The sequence below is a fragment of the Notothenia coriiceps genome, unplaced genomic scaffold (genome assembly GCF_000735185.1).
Source record: "Notothenia coriiceps isolate Sejong01 unplaced genomic scaffold, NC01 NC01_scaffold00036646, whole genome shotgun sequence".
Taxonomy (NCBI): Eukaryota; Metazoa; Chordata; class Actinopteri; order Perciformes; family Nototheniidae; genus Notothenia; species Notothenia coriiceps.
In genome coordinates this window covers 1-11775 of record NW_011369347.1, presented here as the reverse complement: position 1 = coordinate 11775, position 11775 = coordinate 1, and the positions used below count along the sequence as shown (strand labels likewise).

General features: G+C 41.5%; 1 protein-coding gene across 1 annotated transcript; it reads left to right on the top strand.

Annotated features, from left to right (window-relative positions):
• Nucleotides 1-807: 807 nt before the first annotated feature.
• fam98a (family with sequence similarity 98 member A) lies at nucleotides 808-9872 on the top strand. The gene is made up of 8 exons (XM_010792823.1): nucleotides 808-1063; nucleotides 1810-1958; nucleotides 2836-2970; nucleotides 4580-4761; nucleotides 5815-5895; nucleotides 5975-6091; nucleotides 7085-7252; nucleotides 8552-9872. Exons 1-8 carry the CDS (start codon nucleotides 1026-1028, stop codon nucleotides 9224-9226), a joined length of 1545 nt encoding a protein of 514 aa, XP_010791125.1. The 5' UTR covers nucleotides 808-1025; the 3' UTR covers nucleotides 9227-9872.
• The last annotated feature ends 1903 nt before the right edge of the window (nucleotides 9873-11775 follow it).

Below are 11775 nucleotides of genomic sequence, written 5' to 3'. Positions count from 1 at the left end.
TCCTCAGATATTCGCTCCGCCCGCTTACTGTGTATCGCTCACTGATTGGACGCGCAGCGCATGCACTGATCTGATGCTTCTTGACATGAGAGCAGTACCCCAGCGGAGTGAAGAAATACATGAACCTCACGAGAGACACTCCTCAGTCTATACTGTGTTTTGTTTAATTAATGTATCATTTAGTTACAAATATGTGATATCTGAACAACAAAGTGGTCAAAAATCATTTTATTCATGTATTGGAAACACTTTCATGATCGCTTTTTCGTTTTACATTTTCATTTATTGTCATTTCCATTCAGTCAGTCATTAAGTGCTATTAAAATGTTAATGTGCTACATATCCAAACAAACAGTGTGCTATCCAATGAATGTTAATCTAACTGGGTTTTGATAGATAATATATATATTTTTCTTTCAATTATTTTATTTCCATTGTGCACTCTAATCAATATTAATCAAACTATTGTTCGTTTATACATTTTAAGAATGGCGTTTATCTTTTTTGAGAATGAGTTCTTATTTGATTTGATTTATTGGGGTTTACAACATACAACATACACATTTTTGTGTCAGTAAATGTGTGGCAGGGGTATTTGTGAAAATAACGGGGACAGAGCTGCTGTCAGACGAACAGCTATGCGGCGTCATCACAAACGGACGTCGCTTCACGTGACGCTCCGGAGGAAAGGACGTCCCATTGCTCTTAAAACTCATTTCCCTGCTTCTCGTGGTTTCCTTGCGTCCCTCCATGCTTCCCTGGAGGGAGGGACTAAAAACAGGGAAACGACGCAAATGAGGGAAGCAAGGATTTAATTTAACCGACCTGAGACGGGGCCAGAAGAGTTTTCTCCTCCCATGATGTCCTGTTTCCACCCCTGTCCACGCGGTGGCGGTAAGGCGCCTCTAAAATGGTCTGACAGCCGCCAATAAACAAGTAGAAGAAGAAGTTCAACGTGTATCAGCTGAGCTGGCTGATAACTCTTCCATAGTACCTGATTTAGAGCATAACCACAGAATATTGGGATGGAGAATGATACTCTCGTCTCTCTTGAAGATTTAGGGTGAGTTATAAAAGTGACATGTTCGCCTCTGTGGGAACATTATGTGCGAAAGCTGCCATTCAAATGAAGCTTATCAGTCTTTCTTATTTTGGCTTTGGAGTGTAGCTTGCTTTAGCACAACGGCTAACTTGCCTTTAGCTAACAGTTAGTGCAACGGTGATGTTTTTTCATTGCTATTCATGTGAACATTAGCCACTTGTGTGCTGACCGGTATTAATAGACGTAGAGGCGTACATGTTGTGCCAGCAGCTGCGTCAGCACAAGCTGCTCCCATGATTCCCATCAGAGCTCCAACACATTCCTGTCATTTCCCATTCCTGCTCCTCTTTCTAAAAATACACCACCTTTTCAGTCTGACTTGGTTAATTACTATCCTGAAATATATTGTAGCCTCTCACAATGCAGTACACGTCCTGTGCCAGTATTGAGGTGGCATTACCTTAAACTGTGCAATTTTACCAAGAACAAAAACCAAGAGAAAAATAGAGAATAAACATATTTATGAAAGATGTAGAAAACCTGAACTGCCTGCAATTACCCTTCACAATAGGTAAGAAAAGTATTAGTTTTTCAGTTTTTAAAATGTGCTTAGTCTTGATAGGCAAAGGAGCTTCGTACTTGAGTGTGGACTGGAGTCTGCTCTTTGAACCTCAGGACAGCTTATCACTGCTGCATGCTGTCCTGATGGAGCCTCGCGCCGTGCCTGTCCGGGTGGAGGTGCTTTAACATGATCTGTGTGTCTGCAGGTACCAGGGCCCCCTGTTGGAGGATGGAGCTCTGGATGGTGCATTGAGCGGAGGAGCAGCTTCCCCTGAGTTCACTAAGCTCTGTGCCTGGATCAGCACCGAGCTGAGGCTCTACTGCCAGCTGGAGGAGAATGTGCACGCCACTAACTGTGAGACACATCACTGGTTGTTCTCTATCATGTTCTCTTGTGAGGTTGGGGTTGATGACAATGGCAACACAAATGTCATATGTGCTTATGTTGATGACTCGTACTGAGGTTTGGATAATGTCCAATATTGAATAATTAGGCCTGATTTAGTAAGATATTATCCAATGGTAGAGGGGGGGCTATTCTTAATCACCAGGCTTGGGGAGTAACGGGTTACATGTAGTTAGATTACATCATTATGATACAAAAAACAGGTAACCGTATTCGATTACAAATACATTAAAAAACAAGTAATCAGATTACTGCTACATTTAAAAAAAGGAAAATAATAATAATAGAGATTACTAACAGGATAACAGTGTTTATTATATTATTAAAGGTAGATGTACTGAATGAATTGTTTGAATGGTTTATATTTATGCTATTTTCGTTCTTCTTTATTTTAAATAGATGTATTTTATAATGCAGTAGGTGGACACCTAGGTAGGTAGATTTATTAAACAAAAATATAGTCTATGCTTTTGATTAATATATTAAACTTACAGAGAGTTTGTAAAATGTACTGTTACTATTTTTTATATGAATTATCTCGGTTTCTTCTTTCCTAAGGTTACATCGTTGCATACACACATCTTAATGTTATTTATACTGTCTTGTTTTCATTTTCATTGTATTTGTTATTGAGGTAATCAGGTGACATTACTTTCATATTGTGATATTCAGATTAGGTTACTGATGTTTTGACATGTAACTAGTTATTGTAACAGACAACATTTTTAAAGTCACCCTCCCAACCCTAAGAGAGAGAGAGAGCAGACCTTTTCCTTGTCTTATGTCATCATGTTTAATGTGTTCCTCAACCCTGCCCCCCCCCCAGGTCCGAGTGAGGCCGAGGCCTTCCAGCTGGAGATGAGTGGCCTGCTGTCGGAGCTGGCCTGTCCGTACCCTGTCCTCGCCAGCGGAGACATCACCCAGAGGTTCCTGAACAGCACCGACTGCCTGCTGCTCCTCAGTAAGATACAGCCACTAATGCCACTTTACTTGGTTACTCACTGCTGAAAGTAATTAGTTACACTACTAGTTACATTACTTTTGGATTACTCTATAACATCACCTTAGATGCGCCATAAATCAAATGACAAAAAACAATATATAGTTTAACCTCATTAAGCCCAAATCAGCACAAATCCTTAATCTAATAAGGACAGTACTGCACACAGACCTCAGCCTTGTTTTCTTTAGCTGAGTTAATTTGTAGCACGTTACCCCAAACCCTTGTTATAATACAATACTAAACACATTTAGTCACAGTGACAGTGCCAACTGAACAAAGTAACATCTGGTAGCCATGAGTAGTACTTCTCTTGTCAAATAATTTGCTATTTAGAGCAACTCTTTTTTTACTCTGTGTTTTTAAAAAGGTGTGTAGAGCAACAAGTCTGGATGTTCCACTGCTTAATTTTCCACCATACTGTAAGCTGTTCTTCCAGCAAATATCTTGACATCCTGAACCTCTCGCTGAACCTCACGCTGGACCACACGCTGGACCACATGCTGGACCACACGCTGGACCTCTCGCTGAACCTCTCGCTGGACCTCTCGCTGGACCTCACGCTGGACCACACGCTGGACCACACGCTGGACCACACGCTGGACCACACGCTAAACCACACGCTGGACCTCACGCTGGACCTCTCGCTGGACCTCTCGCTGGACCTCTCGCTGGACCTCACGCTGAACCACACGCTGGACCACACGCTGGACCTCACGCTGGACCTCACGCTGGACCTCACGCTGGACCTCTCGCTGGACCTCGCGCTGAACCACGCGCTGAACCACGTGCTGAACCTCACCCTGAACCACACGCTGAACCACACGCTGGACCTCACGCTGGACCTCACGCTGGACCTCACGCTGGACCTCACGCTGGACCTCTCGCTGGACCTCTCGCTGGACCTCACGCTGAACCACGCCCTGAACCTCACCCTGAACCACACCCTGAACCTCACCCTGAACCACACGCTGAACCACACGCTGAACCACACGCTGAAGCAAACAAGATAAATGTATCCTCATTGTTGACACAAAGAGAGACCAACAGTGAACTTTGCAATGTTACCATAAACAAGACCAAAAGAAAAATGGGGAGCAACATTTATTTTGAAAGATGCAGACAACCTGAACTGCCGGTTATAAAGCAGCTACAGTTTTATGTGTAGATACTTTATTCATCCCACATTGGGAAATTCTTGTGTTACAGGAGCAGCAGTGTGTTTAGACAAAATAAAATGAAAAAATAAACGGTACATTTTAAAATCTAAACATAGTAGAAAGACATATCAGAAATAATACACAATATAAAAGTAATATTAAAACAATATGTACCATTTATAATGGATCTTTTGACAGCTGACCAAACATTGGTCTATGACAGGTGGATTTCTGTATGCCAGAACAATGAATTTAATCATTCTTAAATACATTTCTGGTGTATTTTCTGTTGTTATTTTGTTACTTTGATTTTGTCAATTTCATATAGCATTGAAACAGTTTCTAAATATGACTTTCTGAAACATAAGTAGGCTGTGAATACATTTGAACCCATCCATTTTTTTCCGCAGCCTTCCTGGTGTCTGAGTTGGAGGCGTCGAGGATGATCCTGGTTAATAAGCCTGAAAAGAAAAGCCAGGAGTCGGGCAGCCCCATGTTCCTGGAGCTGAAGGGCATCTGCATGGCCCTGGGCATGTCCAAGCCTCCAGCCAACATCACCATGTTCCAGTTCTTCAGCGGCATAGAGAAAAAGGTCAGTAGGTCTGAAGACAGACGATGGAAGCTCTGACAAGAAAAAGTGAACAGGGTTTACCTGCATCTCAAGCTGCCATTCCTCCTGAGTTCCTGAAAGTAGCTGCAGAAAAAACTCCAGTGCTGTTGGATTGTGAAAGTTATAGTGTGTCATCGATCATTTGAATATTTTTCTCAATGCCTTTTTATTGTTTTTTATGTTTAGGCATAAACATGCCAATGGTAAATTAAGTAATAAGATATTATTCTTTAAATTGTAAAAAATACTCAGTTACAAGTAAAAGTCCTGCATTTAAAATCTTATTTAAGTGAAAGCACAATAGTATTTGCATCAAAATATACTAAAAGTAAAAGCAGTTGTTAAGCATAACGGTCAATCTCAGAATCATATGTTTATTAATTTACTGTATTACAGCGCCAGAAAAAATGAAGAGACCGCTCCAAATTGTTCTTGAATTTTGATCTCTACATGTATGGTAGCCATTCCATTCTAGTGTTTGTTGAATTCCAACACAGAGAATTGTTTTCAGTAGCTTATAGAATAAAATAAAAACATGTTCATTTGACTTAAACACATATAAATAGTGAAACCAGAGGAACCGATAATGCTGCAGGGGTCTCTTAATTATTTCCAGAGCTGTATGTTTGTTTTCACCTTTAGTCTATCACAGCTGGTAAAGGTTGCACTCATTTGAATTACTTTAATACTGCTGCTGGATTATTTTATATTTATTGTTTAGTGTAGTTATTATTTTTGCAAAGGTATAATCTTAATCTGTAAAGTAGCTAAATCAGTCCAGATACATTTAACGGAGTAAAAAAATAAAATTTTGACTTCTAAATGTAGTGGAGTATAAAGTAGCATAACATTGAAAAATACACAGGTCTCGTATAAATGCCTATTAATTATACTTGTGTACAGTACTTGAATAAATGTACAACAATGTGTCTTGTGTGAGAACAACATGAGCCTTACACATTGCTATCCTAAGTGTGGTTTAATATGTTGTATTTTCTGTTTGATCTACATTGAAATGTCCATATATCTTCCCAGCTGAAAGAAGCCATGAGTAAAGTCCCACCACATCACGTAGGAGAGCCTCTGATGAAGAAGGCCCTTGGACCTGTGCACGTGGTGAATACCGAAACACTATCAAGAAACAGAACGTTTTTAAGGAACATATAACAATACATTAACATTCTCTCTTTTCCAGGAAAAAATTGAAGCCATCAACCAAGCACTTGTGAATGAGTATGAAATGAGAAGGAAAATGTTGTTGAAACGTCTCGATGTGACCGTGCAGTCCTTCGGTTGGTCTGACAGAGCCAAGGTACGTGGAAGCTTCCTCATTGTGGATGAAGCAACTGAAGCATTTCACAGAGGACGTCTTGACACTTTAGGCGCATTCACACCGCAGTACTTTTCCCACAAAAGTTCATGAGAACTTAGTTCATGAGAACTCTCTAGTTAAATCGCCAGAACGCCGACACCTCCTCATCTCCACCGCTCCCATGTTTTATTTTGTGTTGCCATAAGTTAGTCTCTCTGCGTTTCTGTGCTGGGCTAATGCTAATGCTAATCATGCTAATGCAAGGATAATAAAATGGCGGCTTCACAAAACTTTTTGGGAGTTTGACGGGGTGTGGTTTGCATTCCGCCCAGCCAATCAGATATAGGAACCTTTTTCTCCCACGAAAGTCCCTGCTCTCTAGCAGGGACTGAAAAGGGGGTGAAAAGGTTCTCATTAACTAATTTTAGTTCCGGCTCTTTTTGGTGTGAACGCGACATTTCGGAACTATATCGGAACTAAAGTGGGAAAAGTACTGCGGTGTGAACGCGGCTTTTGTGTTTACTTAGCAATATCTAGGTTGGGCCCCTCTTGTTCATGTGTGTGTTCTTTGCCCTGCTGAGGGGAGAAAGGAGTTTAACAAGGGAAGGAAAGTGAATGCAAAATGTAAATGCCATACATAGACACCGGAAGCATGTAGATGCATTAGAAAACGATTACTTACGATTATTGTCAATATCAATAAGTGTGACTATTGTTGATTAATTGTTTATTTTTTATAAAACTTGAAAATGCTTTCACTATTTTCTAATCGATTTTATTTTTCTGTCATTCCATTAAATCAATCCAAGTGGACTACATGACACAATATTATACCCTTTAATCGCTGCTTCTGATTGACTATCATATTCAAAAATTAATTAAATCAATCCTACACACCACAAGTGGTACATATATATAAAACATGATGGATATATTGAATATATTGGTTGTCTCATAAAATGAAAACCCTCCCTTGTGTTTGTCTCTTTACAGACACATGCTGAGAAGTTGGCCAGTGTTTACCAGCCTCTGCGTTCTGCTCTCTGCACCAAAAGTAACATCTCTGTCGCTCACCTCCTCGCTGCTCGACAAGACTTCTCCAAGATCCTGCGCACGAGCAGTGGCAAGATCCGGGAGAAGACTGCCTGTGCCATTAATAAGGTAGGTTCAAAACTGAGGAGTCACACGTTTTCATGCAATATTCAATGCTGTGCATTCCCGTCTCTGTTTATAAGTGCAAGAAGTAATGTTCTCATGACTGTTCTGTGTCGCTTAGCATATGTTTGGCCATTAAATATGGGCTAAAGCTGTTTGAAGTAAACAGTTCAATAACTGATGATTACATATGACCAGTGCAGTGGCTGTTTGGAGCGTGTTCCGAATCAGTCAGAGTGCTCAACACTTCTCCCCTCTACTACTATACTGTATATTCCTCTGAGCCTTGATGATGAAATGAATATCAGGGCTCAGGTTTGAATGAAACAGTTGGTCACTGTAGTGTTTAGTATATGCTGCTCAAACGTTTCCAACAGGAGAAAATAAAAGATGAATTTGTTAGGGGATCTGATCATTGTATGATTACACATTTGATACTCTTAGAAATGTTTAAACTATTTTATCTATATATATGTCAACAGATGCTTTAAGCCAAACTATGAAGAGTTGTTTTAATTTAGACAAATATTTGGTTTTAGATTAAAGCAGTAGAGAAGAGTGATGATTTATTTAATTGTAGCTCATACTAAAGAACTGAGCACTTCTACAGCAATCCAATAGTGGTGCAGGAATGACTCTTGAAACATGCTAATGAGTCAGCATTTTACTACATCTGGGTCCCTTCTCTCGAAGTGCAATGTTTTTCTTTTAATGCGTTTTAATTAGATGCCTGAAATAAGGTCTGTGGTTAACACACGGTGAAGAGATTTTCACGTTTTGATCCACGACATATAATACGTCAGTAAATACCCCACTGGTGATGTCATAAAAACAGTTGTTGCCTACGGGTGACTAAATAAAACTACTCATCGTCACCAAGCCAAACATAAGCCGACCTTTAGTGGGAGTGACATGAAATCATGTGACCACTGGCTTGTTAACAGCCTAAAGTTAGCTTTTTACTTCTGGCTTTGCATTTATGCTTCGAAAATCATAAAGTGGTGTTAATATATGGTGATGATCCTGCTGAACAAAACGTGTAAGAATCATAAACATGATTGCCAAAGATCCAAATTGCTGCAATATTCCAAAATCCAATGGAAAATTCCATGCTTTTTGGCGAGGGAGCCCTTGCGATGCTAACTTCTGGGCTAATGCTAACTCCACTCTACGAAGGAAGCCCTGATAGACTAAAGAGCCAGCAGACGGTCTACATAATTGGATTTATTATACTTTCCTTTGTGCCGTCAAGTGACAGAAACTGGAGCTAAACAAAGCAAAGATTTAAACATGTCTATTTTTCAGGTTTTAATGGGACGAGTCCCAGACAGGGGGGGCCGCCCCTGTGAGATCGAGGCTCCTCCCCCAGAGATGCCCTCCTGGCAGAAGCGTCAGGATGCCCCCCAAGGCGGAGGACACTACGGTGGGAGTGGGCATGGAGGCGGCAGGGGGGTCTATGACCAATACTCCCAAGGTGGACGTGGAGGATATGAGAGAGGAGGAGGAGGAGGTAGAGGAGGAGGAGGAGGCGGAGGCAGCAGAGGGGGGAAGGTGCAGGGAGGCTGGGGAGAAGGAGGTGGAGGAGGGAGAGGCTCCTACAACCAGGGCCACTATCAAGATGCAGGAGGTCATCAGGGGGGAGGAGGGAGAGGGGGCTACGGAGGAGGAGGAAACAACCAAGCAGGCTTTCAGGACTCTGCTTTCCACGGAGGAGGCGGAGGCGGTCACCATGACAATAATCATCAGGAGAGAGGCGGGGGTCGAGGAGGTCGCGGGGGCAGGGGAAGAGGAGGCCGAGGAGCAGGTGGAGGAGTAGGAGCAGCAGGAGGAGCAGGTGGAGGAGGAGGACAAGGTGGAGGCTGGGGAGGGAGAGGGGGGCAGAATTTTAATCAAGGAGGACAGTTTGAACAGTTCTTCCAACAAGGCGGGCAGCACTACAACCAAGCTGGCTTTACTCAAGGCCGACAATACACCAGTTGAAGAAGAGTGGGGGGGGCATCGCATCGCAGCAGAGTCCACTCAGAGACCCACTCCTCGTCATGTGAACTGATTTAAAATGCCTTATGATCAGATTTAGAATTTTTAGCATTGGTAAAAGTGGATAAAGATGTTAAATGAGGACCCTGAGACACACAGACAACACACACTCAGTATACGCTGTTAGGTTATTGTTTTACTACAGAGAGCAGTTCTAAAGTAGGTCTTTTCTTTTTCATACTGGTGTGTTAATGTTTTCTCTGCCGCCTCAATTCAAGTATTCAACAGCTCTGCTATACATGGCTAGTCGATTCGTTGGACTCTGCTGTTGTGACCTCACATTTACACTAAATTAGCCTTATATTGGACATGTTTTTGAAAGACAGGGAAGGGTCCTGAGATTTCAGTGTTACTTTGTGTCTGACATGAGAAGTGCACTCCCTTGAAATCCTTAATATATTAATTTAATTTGACGATTACTTGAAAACGGCTTCACCTTTCCAGTTGCAGTAGATTTGACTGGAATCTCCTTTGTTACTTATTTAAGATGTCATTTTGTTCTGCTCATGGAAGATTGTGTGCATACAAATATGGATGTTGGAAGGTTTGCATGGGTGTGTGAATGAGCAATAAAATCTGAAATGAGAACATTGTGTTTTTGTAGTCAAATGTTGCTTTATTATGTCTTACAGTTGATGATAATAATTCACAAACACGGTTTATATATTAGTAAATGCATAATGAAGCATCAAGTCATGGTGTAGAGGCGCCAATCATTTGGCGTCAGGATATACCAAATTACCTTCTGGAATTGGATTGAGCAGATTTATAATAAACTTATATATATCTGTTTTAATGACACTGTAACATAGCTAAGGTAATTCCATTATTTCATTTAGGTAAGGAAATAAATAAAAACCTGAGGAGCTTTTATTTTTGAATGAATAGGTACGACGGTAGAAGTCTATTTTACAGTCACACTTCGTTCATTCTATATAAATTAATGTGTAATTGACCATGTATGTAGAATATAAAAAAACAAGTACCGGTAACTAACTTTAACTCCGTGCTGACGTAGACTTTTATTCTGAAGGAAAATTTCTCCGGATGTTGTCCTTTTCACTGTAATATTTCCGGCGGCAGGCTTAAGCATCTGTGCAGCCGACTGTAGGAACACGTAAAAACAGCAAATTTGCTTAGAAATAGTTTCCCTTTGGTGTATTCACTCTTCGGTGGAGGAGTTTGAATGCCCTCTTGAACACCAACATGTACCGCCCGGGTAAACCTGCACACGGCCCGCCGCCGTTCGGACCTCTGCCGCGCCATGGCCCTCCTTTCAGACACGGAGGGCCCTGTAGGGGTCCTCCCCCAGGACACACACCACCTGCACCTTGCGGACCCTTTTCAGCCTCAACGCCGGATAACCATTATCTCCACAACAGGCCACCAAGAGGTCATTTCACGAGAGTACGTACCCAACAGGCTATCAAAGCTAGCTATCTATGCTACATGATTCAAATAAAGGGTTGCTAACAGAGCAGTACGCTAGCCATCAGAGTTAGACCACAGCTACGTATGCCTCTGCTGTTGTAATGATCTAAGTAAACTTAAGAGTAAGTGCTACCTTTCTTCTGTTAAGTGTATTGAAAATTAGAGAATATTGCATCATGTCACTAACATAGCTAACATCCGTGCTGGAAAGTAACTAAGTACATTTACTCAAGTACTGTACTTAAGTAGACATTTGAAGTACTTGTACTTTACCCAAGTATTTTTGTTTTGTACTTCTTAATATTTCTACTCTACTACAATTTGGAAAGACATTTTTTATTTTTCACTGCACTTAAAGATGTATTTACTAGTGGCTTTACAAATTCCGATTTTGACGCACAATACTTCATAATAATAATAATAATAATAATAGATTTATCTTGTTAGCGCTTTTACAGGTGCTCAAAGACGCTTTACAGATATAGTGAAAAGAACAACAAATACATATATATAGTTAAAGTCAAATTAAAATCAAGCAATACAAAAACAATCACACATTAAAAGCCAGATTGAAGAGGTGAGTTTTTGTAAGTTTTTTGAAGGTGGTGAGGTCAGTGCAGTCTCTGATGGGTTGTGGGAGTGAGTTCCAGAGGGAGGGGGCAGCGACAGAGAAGGCTATGTCCCCCCAGGTCCAGTGATTGATGTTGGTGGGGATGGATAGGAGGTTGGCTTCTGATGAGCGGAGGCAGCGGGAAGGGGTGTGGTGGTGCAGCAGGTCTGTGAGGTAGGGGGGAGCCTGGTTGTTGAGGGCTTTGTCAGTAATCAGGAGGATTTTGAAGTTGATTCTTTGTCGGACGGGGAGCCAGTGGAGGTTCTGGAGGACGGGAGTGATGTGGTCTCGGGTGTGGGTGAGGAGGCGGGCAGCAGAGTTCTGGATATTTTGGAGTTTATTGAGGAGGTTGGATGGTATGCCGTAGACTAGAGGAAGCTATTGCAGTAGTCGAGTCGTGATGTGATGAATGCATGAATCAGGGTTTCAGCAGCAGAGGAGGAGAGTGATG

What these genes read in the sequence shown, in the direction of transcription:
- fam98a (XM_010792823.1), top strand. Translation starts at nt 1,026, where the DNA reads ATGGAGAATGATACTCTCGTCTCTCTTGAAGATTTAGG. An exon ending in GAATGTGCACGCCACTAACT is followed by an intron (nt 1,959 to 2,835) that starts GTGAGACACATC and finishes CCCCCCCCCCAG; the next exon opens with GTCCGAGTGAGGCCGAGGCC. An exon ending in TCAGCGGCATAGAGAAAAAG is followed by an intron (nt 4,762 to 5,814) that starts GTCAGTAGGTCT and finishes ATATCTTCCCAG; the next exon opens with CTGAAAGAAGCCATGAGTAA.